The sequence below is a fragment of the Erythrolamprus reginae genome, chromosome 1 (genome assembly GCF_031021105.1).
Source record: "Erythrolamprus reginae isolate rEryReg1 chromosome 1, rEryReg1.hap1, whole genome shotgun sequence".
Lineage (NCBI taxonomy): Eukaryota > Metazoa > Chordata > Lepidosauria > Squamata > Dipsadidae > Erythrolamprus > Erythrolamprus reginae.
This window is the reverse complement of record NC_091950.1, coordinates 308,642,110-308,662,450: the sequence shown is the minus strand read 5'-3', so window position 1 is coordinate 308,662,450 and position 20,341 is coordinate 308,642,110. Positions and strand designations below refer to the sequence as shown.

General features: G+C 39.8%; 1 protein-coding gene across 3 annotated transcripts; it reads right to left on the bottom strand.

Annotated features, from left to right (window-relative positions):
• Positions 1 to 2,838: 2,838 nt before the first annotated feature.
• Positions 2,839 to 19,671, bottom strand: LOC139157099 (E3 ubiquitin-protein ligase RNF146-B-like). Of its 3 annotated transcripts, none has more exons than XM_070733470.1 (3): positions 19,337 to 19,671; positions 9,410 to 9,538; positions 2,839 to 4,569 (listed from the first exon to the last, which is right to left on the bottom strand). In XM_070733470.1, exon 3 carries the CDS (start codon positions 4,566 to 4,568, stop codon positions 3,516 to 3,518), a length of 1,053 nt encoding a protein of 350 aa, XP_070589571.1. In that variant the 5' UTR covers position 4,569; positions 9,410 to 9,538; positions 19,337 to 19,671; the 3' UTR covers positions 2,839 to 3,515. The 3 variants fall into 3 exon arrangements, with proteins under 3 accessions (XP_070589571.1, XP_070589572.1, XP_070589573.1); XM_070733471.1 differs by having other exon boundaries at positions 19,345 to 19,432; XM_070733472.1 differs by lacking the exon at positions 19,337 to 19,671 and adding an exon at positions 17,019 to 17,066.
• Positions 19,672 to 20,341: the final 670 nt, after the last annotated feature.

The window sequence follows — 20,341 nt, the reverse complement described above, 5'->3', positions numbered from 1 at the left end:
CGCCAGTGCCCTCCCGCCGGGCCCTGGCGTCGGCGGCAAGTGTCCTTTGGGGCCCGGCGGGAGGGCACTGGCGGGGGGAGTGGGGGGGTGGCTGCAGCGGCCGCAGGCAGTCGCGGGGAGATGGCGGCGGCGAGAGGGAGCTCCAGGCGGCGGGAGCTCTCTCTCTCAGCTGACTGCAAGTGGGAGCTCTGACGGTGGCGATTGGACGTGCTGCTGGACGCCGTACTGCTGGCGCTGCGGGCTTGGCATATACGGCGTCCAACAGCACGTCCAGCTGCCGTCAGGGCTCCCGCTTGCAGTCAGCTGAGAGAGAGAGAGAGAGAAAGAAAGAGAGACATATAAGAGAGGCAGAGAGAGAGACAGCAAGAGAGGCAGAGAAAGAGACAGAGAGAGAAAGAGAGGCAGCAAGAGAGGCAGAGAAAGAGAGACATAGCAAGAGAGGCAGAGAGAGAGAGAAAGAAAGAGACATAGCAAGAGAGGCAGAGAGAGAAAGAGAAAGAAAGAGACATAGCAAGAGAGGCAGAGAGAGAAAGAGAAAGAAAGAGAGACATAGCAAGAGAGAAAGAGAGACATAGCAAGAGAGGCAGAGAGAGAGAAAGAAAGAGAGACATAGCAAGAGAGACAGAGAGATAGCAAGAGAGGCAAAGAAAGAGACATAGCAAGAGACAGTGAAAGAGAGAGAGCAAGAAAGAGAGAAAAAAGCAAGAAAGAGATAGCAAGAGAGAAAGACAGAGGAAGGGAAGGAGGGAGAGAGAAAGAGCAAAAAAGAGAGGAAGAAAGAAAGAGAGATGGAGAGAGAGAAAGAAGGGAAGGAAGGAAAAGAGAGAAAGAGGGAGAAATAGAGCGAAAGGGACGAAGAGAGAGGGTTTTTTTGTCCAAACTTTTCTTTAGCCCACCCCCCACCCCCCACCCCCCCTTTCAATGTTCCCCAGGATTTTGAAAATATGAATAATGTGCCGCGGCTCAAAAAAGGTTGGGAAACACTGCTCTAGACCTTAGATGTCAAAAGTTTGAAGTAGTGGGTGATTGCCTTAAGAGACCTCTGTTAAACTAAGTTAACTGCTTTTGCTGAAGAAAAGAACTTCTTTGCTGAACTTGCCTTCATTGAGTACCTCATTTGTACACTTTTCTTGAGATTAGAGTAGGTGCGCTTCCCAGCAGGCAGAAGGATGAAGAAAGTGACAGGGCTTCCAGAAACAAGATAATTTTCTTGACAAGATGTGATATCTGTTGAAATTAAGGTGTGGTGCTATCTTGTAAGAAGATTTGAGCATCTGTTTTTTAACTGCAAGTTCACTAATTCACTACTAGAAAAGGAGATATGGGAAGGAGAATTTTTAAAAACCAGTTAAGCCCATTCAGTTGTTCATGAGTCATATTTTCTGTGGCAAAATACTTATTTGGGATGTCTACTTTTAATTGGAGTCCATTGTGTCTAGTCTCTCATAAAATGATTTCATATGTGTATTAAACATGAATACTTAAATATTTAATATTAAAATTTAAGTTTCTTGTGAATGTGAGAAAAAAAAGAATATGAATTATGTCATTGTTCAGAACCTTTCAATGTTTTGTTTAATTTTGTAAAGGGGATCTATGGGCAGAAATAAATTATTTTAATAACTCCATTGCTCAGATTTCCTGGTTGTTGGCAAGTAGAGTAGGAACTGATGCAATTTGATATAAGACAGATTTGCTAATAACGGAAACAATAATTATGTGTCTGCTGTTTTAGTTTTTTAAAGTATTGAGCATCTTGCTCTATTGTATATAATCTTGTATCTACAAAGCTCTAAGATGTTTAGAAGCAACTTGCCTAAACATTTTAAGAGCTATGGTTCATGTCCCTTGGTATGTGACAATTGCTTTCCCGTGCCTGAAATCCAGATTAGCTTCTATAGATGTGTGTGACAGACTGTGTTGCTTAGTATAATTTGATTCCTGAATTAAACAAGTTTACCAGATTGCCATCTTAAACAAAATTTTAGTACAGAAGTAGCATACATAGTATGTCAAATAAATAATTATGTGAGATTTAGACACTATTATTTTCAGTTATTGGGAATAATTTTGTTCAACCTACATTTGATAAGCTCGTAATACAAAGTACATATCTTTATATGTTTTGCAATATATCTCAGTAAGGCAACTACAACTACAACTGTTTTGAAATTAAGCTATAATCAGGTGGCACATTGCATTCTAGAACTTCTCAACTACATTACTTTATTTAATTACGCTGCTAAAGTATTAAAGGGTTTTTATTTTTTAGCTTTATTATTTTTATAAATAATACAAGGCAGTGAACATATCTAATATTTCCTCCTTTTTTCTTCAAAATAACAACAGCTCACAGTGAGGTGGGCTGGGTTGAGACAGTGTGTCTGTCCCAAAATTATCTAGCCAGTTGGTACCTAGCCATACCTAAAGCAAGACTATAACACAGAATCTTCTAGTTTCTAGCCTGGTGTCTTAACCACTAGACTAATCTGGTTCTATTGTAAATACATGTAAAACAATTCCTGGCAAAACATAATTTAAATAATACAGTAAGTGAAAACAAATTCTGATAATTTCAATGTAAAAATAATTTTCTAGCATTCTATTTTAGAGAAACTAGGAGGAGCAAATGTTACAGTGCCTTTTCTATCGTTATCTTCAACTACAGTAAACATCTCTGTATAGGAGCATATTGTACAAGCATTTTTATTTTTCTGCTCAACATTTATTCTAGTCATCTTGTTTTGCAGTGCATTTTGTTCTTCTATTAACCAAACAAAGGCAGTGCATATACCTCTTTCAAGACATGTCTTTAGTGTGACATGGGTTCAATTAAGATTGTTGATAAAATGTAGTTTATTAAATTATAAATCTTGTAACAAAAACGACACAAGAAAGACACAAACAAGCTACAGGGACTAGACAGAGAGCCAATGAAGACACCATGACATCTTTACAAGTAAAACTCTGCAACAGAAATTATTTTACATTTCATTCAGGATGATTCATCTCTCAGCTTTAGTAAAACATCTGAATTTCAGGAGTCACAACTATTTTATGTTAAAATTAAGCATCTTGCACATTTCCAAACTCTTGATCATTTCCAGTTTTAATATTCCTTCCATACATCAATCCATGCAGATAGTTACTTAAGATACTTAATGCAACAAATAATAACAGTTCCAAGTTGTACAGTGAATATACATTTGTCAAAAAAGGAAGATGGGTTTTAATATGGAGGGGGGGCATATATACTACAAAATAAAAGCAGACATTTTACAAAACTGAGTGTTGCTAAACAGCTTCCAAACCATTAACACATGCCCAGATTTTTAAATGTTCAGTGTTCCAGACAAATTAAGAGACAGCTTTTAATGTTAGATGATCAGGTTTCCTTTCTTCCCCTCCTTCTCGTACGGAAACACTTTAAAATAAGACTGCTAGGCTGGAGCGCAATGTCAATACAGACAAAATGTACAGGTATAAGACTGATTTTTAAAACCATGGCTCTAGATTTAGACTTCTGTTATTGTGCACTGTCCATCAGGCCGCCTTGATCTCACAGTGGTATTTCCCACCCCACTGCCTGCCACTGGTCTATCCAAGGCTGGCTGATTTCCATTCAGATGTCTCTGCTGAGCAGAGGGTACAGGCAGCTGAAATTGGGCAGACAAATCCTCACTATCACTGCTAGCATCCGATTCTGTTTCCTCTATGGAGGTGTCAATTACTTGCATCCTACCAGAAGATAGTGATTCATGGTCTTCCTCCCCCTCCCCCCTATGGCTCCTTTCAACCAAACTGTCTTCATTGATTTGCAAGTTGGCAAGAGCGTTCTCTAGAGTGCTTTCCTCAGGTGATGGTGTTGCAGGACTCGTCAGCTGACCATCTAGTGTAGGAAGGGGTCTAACAGTTGCTGGAGGCTGCCCAGCAGCAGCAGCAGCAGCCCCTAGCGGTGGTATACTGTCTGCACCATCTGCAGAGCTCTCTCTGGCTAGATTGATAGCAGTAGAGTCACAGTCCAACCTAAGCCCAGCCACTCCCTTCTTTGGAATATCTATTATGTCCCGTTTTATTTTCCTGCGACGTCCATGCTCATTTCTCCTATACTGCACCATGTTCTCAAGATCTGCCACATATAAGAAACCAGCAATTAACATTTCAGTGCTCTTTTTACCTTTAGAAAATGCATCTTCCAATTCCCTACTGGTACGTTCATCATATTGCCACCAGCCATTTCTGCCTTCATAATACCAAGCATATTCCCCATTGCCTCTACTGGCTGCTTTGAGTTCCTCAGGCGATAGCAAAGTTGGTTTATCAAGAAAGTCCTCTGGAATCTCCTGCCGACAGAGCGCACACCGCTTTCCCAACCAGGAAGCTCCTTTTACACACAGATAGCAGAAGACGTGTTTGCAGGGCAGACTCACAGGGTGGACACACGTTTGCAGGCAGATGGCACATTCAGGAACCATAAGAGATGGCGTTCCATTTGAACATGATTCGTTTGCCTTTTTGTTTGTTGGAAGCATATTGATTGAGTGATCAAGTTCACCACAACCAGCCATCCTATGGAGAATCAAAAATACATTAATTTGATGAAATACTGTTTTGGAATAGCTGAATTGTTTAAACTGATTGAAAAGGAAGCAGAACTTTCTGGACTGTGATGTTATCTACTGGCAAGGAGAAAACTGTTACAAATAGTTCTTGAATAACCACCAGTCAACAATCATTCAAAGGTAGCGCTAAGCAAGTGTTGTTTATGACTGTTCCTCAAAGTTCCAGCTTCCAGTGTCCACTGTCACAAAATCACAAGGTGGGCAACTGGCTTGCACTTACGACAGTTACAGAGTTTGGCAGTAACCTGATTTCAATTTACAAGCCTTCCTGCTGGCTTCCCACAAGCAGAGTCAATAGGGAAGCTGGAAGAAGGAGATTACAACTTGCCACGATTCTCTACCTACTCACACACCCACTCCAACTAGATAGCAGCCATCGCTGTGCTTACATCATGCCTCCCTAGTCATCTGCACCATTATGCCCTCCCTCTCCCATGTGGCAGCTGTGGTCATTAAAAGCCAGAAGATTTCTGGATTTTGCAAGAAGGTGGTCACTTAGCAACAGCAGTGGGGGCCGCAGAGAATTATCATTGCTACACAATGCAGTCACATGTCAAAGTAGTTTACAACAGCACTGCTTAGCAAAGGACACCCTAGCCCTAATTGCCATCGTAATTTGAAGACTACCTGTATATTGTGGGCAGTGGTATAAAAGATGGGTGGGGCCATATACATTTTTTTAGATAAATAAATGAAAAAATTACTTAATGCAGACTTATGCCTTTCTCTTACTGGTTAACCGTTTTAACTCAGAACATTTAATTGTTATCATTTCCCTATTTGCTTTCTTGCATGTTCACCAATTACTCAAAATCAAAATCAGCCATAGTAACACATGTGTTTGTTTCTTTCTTTGACAGCAGAGATTGCTCAGCTACAAGATGCAAGTTCCTTCTGTGAGATAATATCACTCATTTACAGAGAGACTAATTTTAGTATGAGAGAGAAAATAGAAGGTTGAAAGCAAACTGCTAAAAAGTAATAAAACTCTTCAGTTTCTGTTTTCAATGAGAGGTGAATTCAGAAAAGAAAAGAAGGCAGAAGACAAATATTTAATCTTCCTCCTAGTTAGAAGTCCACTTAACAGGGAAAACCAAGAGCTTTTAAAGCAGGAATCAACAATACTGCAGAAGCTGCAACATGGCTACAGTGGGACACAAAACAGTGAGACAATGATATATGAAAGGTTGTCACAAGCATCTTTTTATTTGCTTTGTCAGGATAGGGAGGAGGTAAGGGTGGCTCTAGGAGCAGACAGCTTTCAAATGCCACCTCTGAAAACTCTCCCCAAAAGAAAAAAGCAAACAAAATCTAGAAAACCATGTCACTCATTTTGATAATTTTGGCACTTTGGGATTCTTTTCCTATTTTTAATGTTCTTCTGAAAAACATTATGGAAATATGATTATTTAATTCCACTAATGAATCTGATATTAAATTAGATTTGGCACAGTGAGACCAAGATGTTTTCTCTAGCAACAAAGAGCTAAAGTTACTCTTAATCATGACAAGTAAGAGTATCACTAATATTTCTTCAATTTTTGTTTTGGAAGCTGAACAAATTCAATTTGGAATCTCAAAATGTTATAACATAGTGAGAACTTTTACCTGAACATTATTAAATATATATGTAAAATTGGTTAATAGGTAAATTCTTTTAGATGATATGATCATCTACCCATTTTTAATTGAATTAAGAATTAGTTGGCCCTATTTTTCCCTATTCTAGTTAGACCGGTATTTTGGCACTTCTCAAGACCTTTCAGCATATATTATTTAGGTGGCAACAATGCATATTTTTAAGTGGTTTCAGTATTTGTATGGCTAATAATAGGCCTAGTCAGCTCTTGGGAGTTACACTCTGGGTTGAAAAGGATTTCATCATCCTCCACATTATTTTTAGCAGGTAAATGTAACCTAAAGGTGAAATCAACAGGATTTTTAGATTCAGATGAAGTAGATATTTCACAATTAAACATGTGCTTTAGATAAAGGATGAACAAGGTAAATGTTGTTAATGGATTGTGGCATTGAACCGAATTGAATTGAATACTTTATTTGGCTAAGTATTTTTAGACACACAAGGAATTTTGTCTCTGGTGCAGAAGCTCTCAGTGTACGTGCAAAGCAACAGAGTACTTAATCATCATCATAATCGTAACAATAAGAAGGGAATAAAGAAAATAATTAAAAAGATAAATAATAATACAGGTAGTCTTTGATTTACAACCATTTAAAATTATAACAGCACTAAAATAAGTGACTTATGACTGTTTTTGCATACTTACAAGTGATCAAAATTTAGATTGGTTCATATTTCTGACATATTTCTGACAGTTAGTTTCCCGAGGTCACGTAATCGCCTTTTGCAACTTTCTGACAAGCAAAGTCAATGGTGAAGATTCCAGATTCACTTAACAATTGTGTAACTAACTTAACAACTGCTGTGATTCACTTAACAAGTGGAGCAAGAAAGTTCTTAAAAGGTCTCAGCAACAAAAAATTTGGGCTCAATTGTGATTGCAAGTCAAGGACTACCTGTAATACAGCCATACAATATGGCTAAATATACCTAGACCTTGGTCAGCATTGTGAGAACTAGGTGTTCAGCAGCGTGATGGCATGAAAGGAAAAAATGTCCCTACATCTAGTCATTTTGGTCTGCAGTGCCTTGTAGTCCCCTCCTGAGTGGAAGAGTCAGCTTATCATCCAGACAGTTTATGTCCTGGGTGTTAGGGATTTTCAGATATCTTTTCAGCCCTGCTTCTGACCCACACAATATATATGTCTTCTATGGAAGGCAGGCTGCTTGCAATTGTTCTTTGCATCTGTTGGAATCTGTATCTGTCCTGTTTAATTGTCCTGTACCAAACTAGACAATTAGAGAAATACAAATTCAATCTGTTAACTGAAGCTGTATTTCTCTGCATAAAGTCAGAGGTATCCAATTTATTGCCTTTTATATCCCATCTTATTGGCAGAAGACCAGATTATCTGCTGCCACTGCTGAACAGATATAAAGCAGTGTTGTGTTGGTAATATTTAGGTTAGACTGTTATAGAAATAATGCATTTGGGAATTTATTTAAAAACTGTTCAGAAGTTCCAACTAATAAAAAAATACAGCAGAAACTAGGACTGATTGGAAACATTCTTGTCTTCTAAAAGGCTTCTACTGATTAACAGTTCATTTAAATGCAATTTGCAGCACTAATCTTTGGAGACCTACACAATGTTGAACATGAAAAAGTATGTCATTCCATATTAATTTATGAATGCAAAAAAATCTTCAAAGGTCATTTTCTTAGGTAATGCTTCTCTTAGATGGCAAACTAGTCAAAAGCTCCCTACTCTTACTAGGGGCATCCTATTTATGGATCTGTCTCTTCAGGAAGGTTTGTCAGACATTTTAAAGTCAATTCAGATCACGGAGGGTGGGGGTGGGTTGTATTTTTGCAAGTTTATTTAAAAAATTGTATTTATTTTGCAAATTATCTGTGTGATTATTGAATGACAGCACATACAATAAAAGATGGAAAAATAAATGTGTAAGATGGCTAAGCAAGCTGTTCATGTTGTTTAGCTGTCAATTTGGAAAACAGTTTGAACATTTTTCTTGCCTGTTGTTAGAAAAAAGGATGCATTATTTGTCTTCAGGCTGAAGTTTCTAAAGTTTTCTTTATATCAAAGCTATATAGAAAAAAATATATAATCTGTTGTTATTTGTATAAGATGACAACAGATTATTCTCTGTGATAGGCATTTTCAATAACTCTTGATGATAAAAACACTTAAAAATAAATACAGTTATTAACTAGGTTAAATATTAGAACTATTTAGTCTCCAAATACTAATCTAGCTAACAATTCTATTTCACTAAAATGAAACGTTCTACACAAAATATCCTTTTTCATGAGCAGGCTCAATTTTTTTTCTGGAAAAATTAATGAACTTGAAATTCTAATATACATGGATGTCAATAGCCAAATTAACTCAGATTTGCCCCTGGCTTCCAGTTCAAGGACTGTTTAGTACCTGGACCTTTGTTCCAAGGCAGATTAAAACCTGAGCAAATATAGTTGAACAATGAACTTTTGCCTATGAAAATCTGATTTTCAGAAAAATTATAATTTTAGCTAGTGTATCCCTGTGCTAAGCAATATATCTTTAATGAGAGGAGTTATATAATTAGCCACTAACTCACAGTATCATAAAAAGTCACAGATGACTTCTCAAGTCACAACACTTTTTGGGTGAAAAAAAAACCTAAACAAAAATAGTCACGGCTCTGGCAGATAATAGATGCAGTGTGAACCTGAGTTCAAACAGGTCTCTTCCCCCCTCCCTCCCACCCTCTCTCTCTGTGTAGTGCATCATAAATATTAGAGCTGTGCATAGCAATTAAAATACTTAAAATATCAAGTATTTTCAATTTGCCTTTCTTATCTATATGGGTTTTCTTGGTACTTGCTATCCAAGTAACTAATCAAGCCAACACTAATCAGTTTTTCGCGATAAACCAAGACAGAATAGGTGTTGCTATGTGCTATGACACTCTCCAATTCACATAGAGAACATTTTTTATTAATTCAGAAAACTGAACTATCCATTACTAACTTCTATCCTCATCATAGTCCCTAGCATCTTATGTATGTGGGATTTTTTAAATTGAAATCTTAAAGCCAATATTTAATGGTTGATGTTTGAAAACAGCAATGAAACGCTTTTTTAAGAGAACAGGAAAAATGTTTGAAATAAAATGTACGTTCAACATACTGACATTCTTACCTTTTCTTACTATTATTGCTATTCTTGGAACATGTTGTAAAATTAATAGGTCATCTTTAAATGATTAATCAAAGCAGAATGTTCTGTTTTCCAATTATAGGTTTATTCTTGCATGCTGCCGCAGTTCGACTGAAAACGAATAGCAAAGTAAAATATTATTAAAACCAACTAAGCAGTTGCTTATAAATATATTTAATCTTCTATACATGTATTCACAGTGGTTTATATTTTATGGGTTATAACAAAAAAGTCAGGCAAAAGAAAAAAAAGGGGGGGAAAGTATCAGCAATTTCAATGTTGTTCAATTATAATTAGGTTGTGTGTTCACTGCAGACGCTCCATTCTTTAACATTTTTACTGTAATACTAGAACAAGAGATCTCAGTGCCTGCATGTTTGTGAACAGAAATGTACAACATTCATGTCTTTTTAATTTGATCACTACTTAACTTACCATACATCTTCTTATCTTCAGCATATTATTTTAGAAAATATGGTAACCTACTCTACCAATTGCAACATTTGCTGTTGTGTTTTTTGTAGTTCCTATGTTTAATAGTATAGTTACCTAAAAACAGTACATTTCATTTCCAACAAGAGGTATTTTACACTTACACACAGAGAGAGAATGTGAAGTTTTTCAATTGCCTTGCCAAATTTGTTAAGTGAAATTTTCCTCCATAAATTAGGCTTATCTCATATGTAGGAGGCTAAATAAAGTTAGGAAACTGATGAGTCTTACAGAAGGTTAATTATAATATATATATAATTAAAAACAGCTTTAACATTGCTTTCCATACTAAAGTCTCTTGCGTACTCTGTGGAACTACCTCACAATCATGTATGTATATGTGTTTTAAATAACTAGTATGAAGCAAACAAATGTTATATATCTTTTCTCTTAACTCAAATAATCCATTACCACTTTTATACAATTAAAGAGGACCTACTGTCATGTTTTAATGCAACATTTTATTTCTTTATGTATTACAGAATTTACATTTCTTTTAAAAAAAACAATTCTATATTATTTTCAGCATAGACAGAAGGTGCAGTATTTAAAAAACTTTAATATTTAGCATTTTCTCAATAATGCTTTGTCTAGTACAGTTAAATTTTTGTTTACCTGTACTGGACAAAGTTACCATTGATCTCTTTCTAGAAACTTGGTGCTGAAGACTCAGATCAGAAAAACACATTATTACAGAATTTCAAAATAAAAACAAATTGGTTGGGAAGTTGAGCAAACCAATAATGACTTGTTTAACCAATTCCTAGTTTTTCATCCTTTTATAAATTGCTGTATTTTTCAAGTAGTACTTTCAATCTCAGGTTAACTGTTTAGGAAATAAGGGTACTAGAGAAAATTCATTTATTTATTAATAAGATTTATAAGACCACCCAACTGAATCAGTATAATCCTAAATGACAAACATAAAAAGCAAAAAATACCCTCTCCAACTCAAAATGCATTAACATTAAACATCTGTCATATGTAAAGTAGTATAAGGTTGACCAAGCAACAAAACAGAGCAATCTGTCATTAAACTAGCTACCAATTCCTCATGGAAGAACCAAATCTTAATGACCTTTCCAAAGACAAGCAAAATTGGAGCTTCTCATGTATCAGAGATTGTTCCGGAGAACAAGAGCAATGACAGAAAAGGTATACCCCTAGGTTCCATAAAATCCCAAGATTTCAAAGAAAACTTTATGTAGTACTTGACTTGCCTCCTGCGTCTGTGGTCTACCAAACATGCGACAAATCTGCCTGCTCAATATCTGAGGACCAGCACTCCCTTCAAACCAAATAGAATCATGAGGCACTTCACTCCTGCCCCATGTAAGCCATGGGAGGCAAACTAGCTTGAGTCAGGATGTGAGATGACCACAACAAAAGCTAAGGACATTTTCTTCATATCCAAATCATTTAACATCTCTTAAGGCTAATGGGAGATCTAATGTATGATCACTTACTTACATGTTTGAGGCCATGTAAGTCCACAATTGTGGTACATGACATAAACTTCTAAGTTTAAACAGCAAGATCCTTACCTTCTTCCTATGACCCATTTTTACTCCTAAGCACTCGTAATACCTCAGGAGCATTCTTGATCCCAGAAAAGGGTCCCTAATTCTCAATGTTATCACTCTATCCTGCCACAGTATTGAGTGAAGGGCCCAAAATGTGATGGTGTAAATTTCTAAGAGAAAGTGATAGCTCCCTGACCCAGGGCCGCCATCAGGAATTTTGGGGCCCCATACAGCCTAAGTGTCTGGGGGCCCCCTCCCTTCTTCCTTCCTTCCCTTTTTCTTTCTTTTTTCTCTTTTGGTTTTTTTCCCTTCCTTCCTTCCTCTTTCTTTCTTTCTTTCTTCTTTTTCTTTCTTTCCTTTTTTCTCTTCTTTTTCTTTTCCCTCCCTCCTCCCTCCCTCCCTCCTTCCTTCCTTCCTTCCTTCCCTTTTAAATTTTCAAACTGTCTTCTTCATATTCCTGGCTGAGGAATTCTGAAAGCTGCAGTCAACTGTCTTCAGCCATTGTCCAGCCCTGTGCTATGGACCCCTCCCTCCACCCCCTGAAGAGGCCGGGGGCTTCTTTCCAAAGCCAGTGGCAGTGATGCCAGAACCCCCTTCCCTGGGGATGGGAGCGGGGGGGGGGCTCCACTGGTCTCCCTCGACAAGACCTTCCGCAACACATCAGCCCTGCTGGGCAGGCCTCTTAGCCCCACCAAAGAAATGGGGGTTAAGGAAGACCCCCACCCCCCACCTTGCCCCAAACACTGGCACTCTGCATAACCCATGCGGGGGCTTTGGCTTCCCCTCTGCAGAACAGAAGCTGGGGACCTCTCCCTCCACATACACTGGATCCCTATGGCCCATCCGAGGGCTGGCAAAATAGGTGTGCCCCCCCCCACCTGCTTTTCTATCTATCTCTCTCTCTTTCTCTCCCTCTCTTTTTGTCTCTCTTTCTCTCTCTACTTTTCTTTCTTTTTCTCTTTTTCTCCCTTTCTCTCTCTTTTTCTCTCCCTTTCTCTCTCTTTCTCTTTATATCTCTTTCTCTCTTTTTTCTCTCTCCCAACCTCTCTCTTTCTCTTTCTATCTCTTTCTCTCCCTCCCTCTCACTTTCACTTTCTCTACCTCTTTCTCTCCCTCTCTCCCCTTCTCTCTTTCTTTCTCTTTCTCTCCCTCCCCCTCTCTCTTTCTCTTCCTCTTTTTATCTCTCTTTCTCTCTCTTTTCTCTTTTATCTCCCTTTCTCTCTTTCTCTCTCTCTTTCTCTCCCCCTCTCTTTGCCTCTTTCTATCTCTTTCTCTCCCTCCCTCTATCTTTCTCTTTTTATCTCTCTCTTTCTCTTTCTCTCTCTCTCTTTCTCCCCCTTCTCTCTGAAGTGGGGAGGGCCAGGTTGGCACCAAGGGAGCTCGAGACGGGGTGCAAAAGCAAACTACTCTGCCGGCCCGGGCCCACATCAGAAGGAAGGAAGGAATGGTAAAAGGGGCGATCAAGAGAGGAATGGGTGAATGAATGGACGGAGGGTGGGAAGGAAGGAAGGAAAGAGGGAAGGGACAGGAACAGAGGAAGTGTGCAAAGAAAGCAAGGAAAGGTGTGAAAGGGGAGAGTAAGAGAAGAAGGAGTGAAAGAAGGGAATGAGGGAGGAAACAAGGAAGGAGAAGGAAAGCAAGAAATGGAGGGAGGGAAGGAAGGAAGGAAAGAAAGAAAGAAAGGAAGGAAGGGGAAGGGACAGGAACAGAGGAAGGAAGCAAGGAAACTTATGAAAGGGGAGAGTAAGAGAGGAAGGACTGAAGGGAGGGAGGGAAGAAGGTAGGAAGGAGAAAGAAAAGAAGAAATAGAGGAAGGGAAGGTAAAAGAGAGAAAGAAAAAGAGCAAGAAAGAAAGCAAGAAAGAGAGAAAGAATGAAAGAGAAATAAAAATAGAGAGGGGGAATGAAAGAAATGGAAGGAGTGAAGGAAGGAGAGAAAGCAAGAGAAAGAAAGAAAGCAAGAGAAAGAAAAAAGAATGAAAGAGCAAGAGAGAAAGAAAGAAAGAAAGAAAGAAAGAGCGAAAGAAAGAAAGGCAACTTCAAAGAAAGGCTCACTGAGCATCTCTCACTCTCTCTCTCTTTCTATCCCTCTTTCTTTCTCTCTCTTCCTTTCTATCTCTCCTCTTCCTTTCTCTCTCCTCTCTTTCTACCCTCCTTTCTCTTCCTTCCTTCCTTCTCTCCCTCCCTCCCCTCCCTCCCTCCTTCCTCTCCATTTCTCTTTCCCTCCCTCTCTTTCCCTTTTCTTTCTTTTGGTCCACTTCTCTCTCTCTCCGCTTCTCCACTTGCCTCCCCCTCGCGTCTCACCCTTCCCACCCGGCCACCCGCGCGCGCTTACCAGCAGCAGGAATTCAAGTAAGCCCAAAAGAAGCCATTGGCTCCGGGCGGCGTTCATGGCCCCCCCGAGCCCCCGGCCCAGCACTTCCGGAAGCCGAAAGGCGCGGCTCTCTTGCCCTTGCAATCCTTGGGGGGACACAAGGCCGGCGGAGAAGCCGGCCGGGCTCAGCCCTCTCCCGGCTTCCCCAATTCCGCTTCCCCAGCAGCGCAGCTTGGCTTCCAGAGGGCTGAGCCAACCCCGCGGTCTTTCCTCCTTCCGCGGCTGCCATCGGGGCTCCCTGCCTGTCTGCCGGCCTCCCTGCCTTCTTTCCTCGTGGGGGTGGGAAGAAGGTGCGGGCCGCAGAGGCAGAGTTTGTCTCAATCGGAGTTGGGGAGTTTTTGGCGGGCACCGGGCCCGGGCCCCCCCCATTTTCCAATTTGGCCGGGGCCCGGGACGCCGCTACCAGTAATACCCGTCTATCGGCGGCCCTGCCCTGACCCAACCAGATTTTGGCAATACATGCCAGATTTGCCAGTTCATCCAAAATGTGAGACTTTATAGACACATCTGGCATTCACCATCAACACCTTGAGGCCCCTTGTCCCAACAGTCCAATAACCTGGCCCTCACAATTAGAAGGCGAGATTGTCACTAAATTGGATTACTTTCCTCCTGGAATAGCTCCGCCTCCTCCCTCACACTACTATAGAGATACAGTATTTTAATGTTGTAATGCGTAGATAATATTGAGTTAGTAATTAACTCTAACTCAATATTATCTATATTTTTTAAAAAAGCAATGTAAGCCCAGCAGCCAAGTTACAAAGTTGGAAATATTAAACTAAACAGGAAATTTAGTAGTTCTTGTAAATTCTATTTTCATAGTACTGTAAGGATATGGCCATCAAAGTCGGGAACTAATTTGCATTTTGTAACCCAGCAATAATATGGTACTTCTATTAGCATATCTGTACTGCATAAACTAGGAAAACGGAATAAAAATGAACTATATTTTCTACATCTGAAATCTGCAGTAGGCATGAAGTTGCTTTCTATTTTTATTGATCTAGCTGATAATCTGCATTTTTATTCTGGTAAGCATTCAAGTGCCTAACAATATTTAGCTTTATATAACCATTTATAAACAGATAGATTAAAGGAATAACGGTAATATAAATGCTAAAACTGTTCAAACCTAGAGTCTGTTGAAAGAGATGCAACTTAACAGACCTCCTAAACAGAAGATGAGGGCCAAATAAAACTCTCAAGAGTACATTCCATAGCTGAGGAACAACACAAATGAAGGTCATTTCCTTCCTTTCAGACAGACAGACAAACCTCTCATATTAAAGGCTTTTTCAATCATATAGGTCAAATATGGATCCAGGTACTTCTTTTTTATCCTTCAGCCAGTACTTACAGGGCATAATAAATCATTTTAATAGCTTCCAGACTGCAGGATAACCTTCTCCCTGTTTAGTATTTAATTAATTTGATACCGTACTTAAGTGCTTATTTTCATTACAGTACCAATGGGAACATGGTTAGGTTTGCAAATGATATAAGCCAATTTATATCAGTCTTCATTATTCAATAAACTACAATGGTTGTGTATACCATATTTAAACCTAAAACAGTATTTATAAACCAGAGGCTGAGTTCATAACAACCACAAACTAAATGTAGATCAAATTATGTTTAGGTCAGGAACGTACAACCTATGGTTTGTATTATCTCGATCACCGGAACATAGAAACTTTAATAAAACCACTTAGCTTTCGTTAGCGTGCTGCTAACTTCGTCAGAGTATTAAAATGCCATGGGAGACAATCACCTTTATAAAGCATTATTCAGTCTGCTCATTGCCCGCGTCATAGGGCCACACCCTTCCCTCCCCTCTGCGGCAAGCCTAATTGTGGGCTTGCTCATGCTGGCTAAAGGGGGATCTACCGCTTTTACTTGTGTCTGTTGCCTCTTTCCCTCCCCAAGGGAGGAGGTGGAGTTATGAGGCAATACTTTGGAGGTGTTTGGTATTACTTTTCCCCCCCCCATTATCGTTGTTACTTTCTATAGTGGTACATGTCTGCTCTTGCAATTTTTTTGCCCATGCCCTCGTCTTAGGTCTGCACTGTTCTAACCCCCCCCCTTGTCCCCTGTGTTGGAACTGGAACACAGGGGACAAGGGGGGGTTAGAACAGTGCAGACCTAAGACGAGGGCATGGGCAAAAAAATTGCAAGAAAAAAAAAACTCGCATTTTTAGGACTATTCTTGATATATATATATATATATATATATATATATATATATATATATATATATATATATATATATATATATGTTTTCGTAAATTTTCACGGGTATATGTATGTAGATTGTTCTGAGTTCGGGTTTTGCCCTGTGTAATGTTTTGCATGTCTATGCGACGTTTCGGTGAAATCACATTCACCATCTTCAGGCTGGAGTTCCAATCTTTGTGTTGTTGTAAATGGAATATTAGCAAACTGACATTTCTTTCTAGTATGTAGTGTGGGGGTGGAGATTTGCTTTGAATGTAGCAAATAGATTGGGTGACTATGCTTCAGTGATCTGATTGGTTGGTGTAATCATAGTTGTTAGAAGGAATGACATGAAGATTTTATGAAGTTTTTTGTTTAAGGCTGATTTCCAAATATAAAATTCTAAAATCATAATAATTAGAAGGATTGACATGTTGATTATTATGAAGTGTTTATTTTGTTTAAGCCTTAAACAAAATAAACACTTCATAATAATCAACATGTCAATCCTTCTAATTATTATGGTTTTAGAATTTTATATTTGGAAATCAGCCTTAAACAAAAAACTTCATAAAATCTTCATGTCATTCCTTCTAACAACTATGATTACACCAACCAATCAGATCACTGAAGCATAGTCACCCAATCTATTTGCTACATTCAAAGCAAATCTCCACCCCCACACTACATACTAGAAAGAAATGTCAGTTTGCTAATATTCCATTTACAACAACACAAAGATTGGAACTCCAGCCTGAAGATGGTGAATGTGATTTCACCGAAACGTCGCATAGACATGCAAAACATTACACAGGGCAAAACCCGAACTCAGAACAATCTACATATATATATATATATATATAAAGAATAGTCCTAAAAATGCAAGTTCCAGGTACATACGTGAATGATGAGGCAGCAGTTTCTTTATCTACCATATGAAAAAAGTCTGACTTTGATGAACACTCATTGGGAAATCTGGGACTTACCGTAATTTGACAATTATATGGAGGATACAACATATCATGGTGTAGCCTGATTTCTTCAGCATATGTATATGTAAATATAAAATCAAATATACTGTTACATTGAGGGAGGCAAGGGAGGGGCAGGGAATTATTATTATTTATATATACACATATACATACACACACACATATATATTTCAAATCATTCCTTCCTATGATGCTCTCATTTAACTTTTAGACCAGGGGTCTACAACCTGCGGCTCTGGAACCGTTATGTGCCTCTTTCATCCCTCTGCTGCAGCTCCCTGTCACTCAAAATATACATCACAACCAGCAAGTGATTAATTAAGCTTTTTGACCCATCTATTTTTTGGACTTCAAAGTGTTTTTGTTGCATGCTGAAATAAAAATTTGTTTTCTCTGTAGCATTTTGTTGTTTTCTTAAATGCAACACACTATAGTTTTTAATATTTATATATAGCATAAGGGTAAAAAAACCATATATGCAGTGTTATCTTCATTTTACATGTCAAAAGGATTTTGTGTCTCCCAGTGTTTTCTTTTCTGTGGGGAACAGGTCCGAATGGCTCTTTGAGTGTTTAAGGCTGCTGACCCATGTCTAGATACTTAGGAGAAAATGCATTTACAATATGCTGTCAAGTATTTTGTTCATTTTTCCTAATATTTACTGCTTAAGATTTAATCATAGCTCAACTTATTTCATACAAATACTAACAGATGGACTCCAGTTTTTCTCAACCTGGGATATTTTCAAATATATATGTATATATGCACATATATACATGCATACATACAGTACCTACCTACATACATACTTATAAGACATTTTTTCATATTGCAAACATTATCCAGCATTAAGAGAAAAATGCAACTGTACAAAGCCATTAAATCATTTTCCAAAGGAAACATACTACCCACAACATTAAAAGTGGAATATCAAATATTGTTGGTAATGCAGTTCTTTGTTCTATCCTGTTTCACTAAGGTGGTGCCAGGGATAAAAGGAAACTCAGGACATATTCCCCACCACCCCCAGTACAAACACACAAATACACTGTTCAGGTGAACCACCTCTCATCTCTTTTTAATGTATCAACAATAAGGATAAAAGCTGCTCCAATGTAATCACACAGTCAATCATCCAACCAAATTGCCAATCTTGCTTTTCCTATCTATCTATCTATCTATCTATCTATCTATCTATCTATCTATCTACCAACCAATCATCTAGCTATCATCTTCTTCATTATTATTACTATCTCTCTCTACCATCTATCTGCTATTAATTTTATTCATTATTATTATTATTACCTCTGTCTATCTACCTACCTATCATCTAGCTATCTTCTTCATTATTATTATTTTACTATCTATCATCTATCTAGTATCAATTTCTTTCATTATTCTGTCTGTCTGTCTATCTACCTACCTACCTATCAATCATCTAGCTATCATCTTCATTATTATTACTATCTCTCTCTACCATCTATCTGCTATTAATTTTATTCATTATTATTACCTCTGTCTATCATCTAGCTACCTACCTACCTATCATCTAGCTATCTTCTTCATTATTATTATTTTACTATCTCTCTATCATCTAGCTATCTAGTATCAATTTTCTTCATTAGTCTGTCTGTCTGTTTGTCTGTCTGTGTCTCTGTCTGTCTATCTATCTATCCAACCCTCAACAAAATCTCTTTAAAGCTCTTTACCGACCATCCGACTCTTCCCTTCAACACCGCCACTTAAAAAAAAAGAGTTGTAAATTCGCCCCTGCAAAGTCAAAAATTAAGACGGGCGCAGAGTTAAAGGGGGGGGGGAGGAAACAACAACAACCGCTGTCCAGAAAAGAGCGCTTGGAGGCGGAGGGAAGAGCCCGCCTTTCCGTCCAGGTTTGCTTGGCCGGAGGGAAGGATGCAGCAGAAGCAGAAGGGCAGGTTAGCGACCCCACAAACCGGGGCGTGGGGGGGGGGGGGGTCGGGGGCAGACTCGCGCGGGCTCCGTCCTCTCGCTCAGGGCGCAGAGCAGGAGGACGAAGGGGCCTTTGTTCGACTCTGTCAGCCGCTGCCCGGAAGGACAGGGAAGGGGGCCAAGACAGAAGCGAGAAGCGGCTTTCCTTTCCGAAGGAGGCCTCGGCTGCCCCACAGCGGTGGTCGCCTTAGTCGGAGTCCACCCCCTCCGGGGGACATTTTCGTGCCCCCCCCCCACGAGGAACCCTTCAGCTAATCAGTCTCGCGCTCACCTGCCCTCATCCCCCCTCCCCACGCGGTCCCCTCTTCACCCCTCCCCTCCCCCACCAAGACTCCGGTCAATACCTCCGAACCTGCTGCTAGCTGCCGCCCGCCCGCTCGCTCGCTGATTAGACTGCGCCGCCGCGCGCTCGCGCGCCCTGCCCCCGCCCCCCCTTCCGTTTGCGTGAGGACGCCCAGCAAACGTTTGAACCCAGCTGACGTCAGGACGCAAATGAGGGGAGAGGGGGAGGGGGGGAGGCGTTAGGGGCGGATACATCTGTATCTGTATGAGCGGCTTCGGAGCGACGCTGGAGCTCGTGCTTGCGGGAAGCCTTTATTAGGCGATGCGGCCCGAGAAGGGTGGGGAGGTGGTGCGGAGGAAGGAACCGAAAAACCATCATTCTTAAATGCAGCCTAGGACAGGGGTAGGCCAAGTTGGCTCTTCTATGACATGTGGACTTCAACTCCCAGAATTCCTGATTGGCTCAGGAATTCTGGGAGTTGAAGTCCACAAGTCATAGAAGAGCCAACTTGGCCTACTCCTGGCCTAGGAGATGTAAATAACTTTAGAACGCCGACGTTGCTGCAGGCGTCCCTTACAACATTGATTTTCAACCTTTTTTGAGCTGCGGCACATTTTTTACATTTATGAAACCCTGGGGCACATTGAGAGGGGGGGGGGGGCTAAAAAAAGTTTGGACAAAAAATTCTCTCTCTTCCTCCCTTTCGTTCTATTTCTCTCTCCCTCTTTCTTTCTCTTCCTCTCTTTTTTGCTCTCTTCCTCTCTCAGTCCCTACCTCCCTCTATGTCTTTCTCTCTCCTTCCCTCCCTCTCTTTCTCTCTCTTGCTTTCTTTCTCTCTCTCTCTCTTGCTTTCTTTCTCTTGTTCTCTTTCTCTCTCCCTCTTGCTTTCTCTTCCTCTCTTTTTTGCTCTCTTCCTCTCTCCGTCCCTACCTCCCTCTGTCTTTCTCTCTCCTTCCCTCCCTCTCTTTCTCTCTCTTGCTTTCTTTCTCTCTCTTGCTTTCTTTCTCTTGTTCTCTTTCTCTCTCCCTCTTGCTTTCTCTCTCTTGTTCTTTCTCTCTCTCTTGTT

What these genes read in the sequence shown, in the direction of transcription:
- LOC139157099 (XM_070733470.1), bottom strand. Translation starts at nt 4,568, where the DNA reads ATGGCTGGTTGTGGTGAACTTGATCACTCAATCAATATGCTTCCAACA.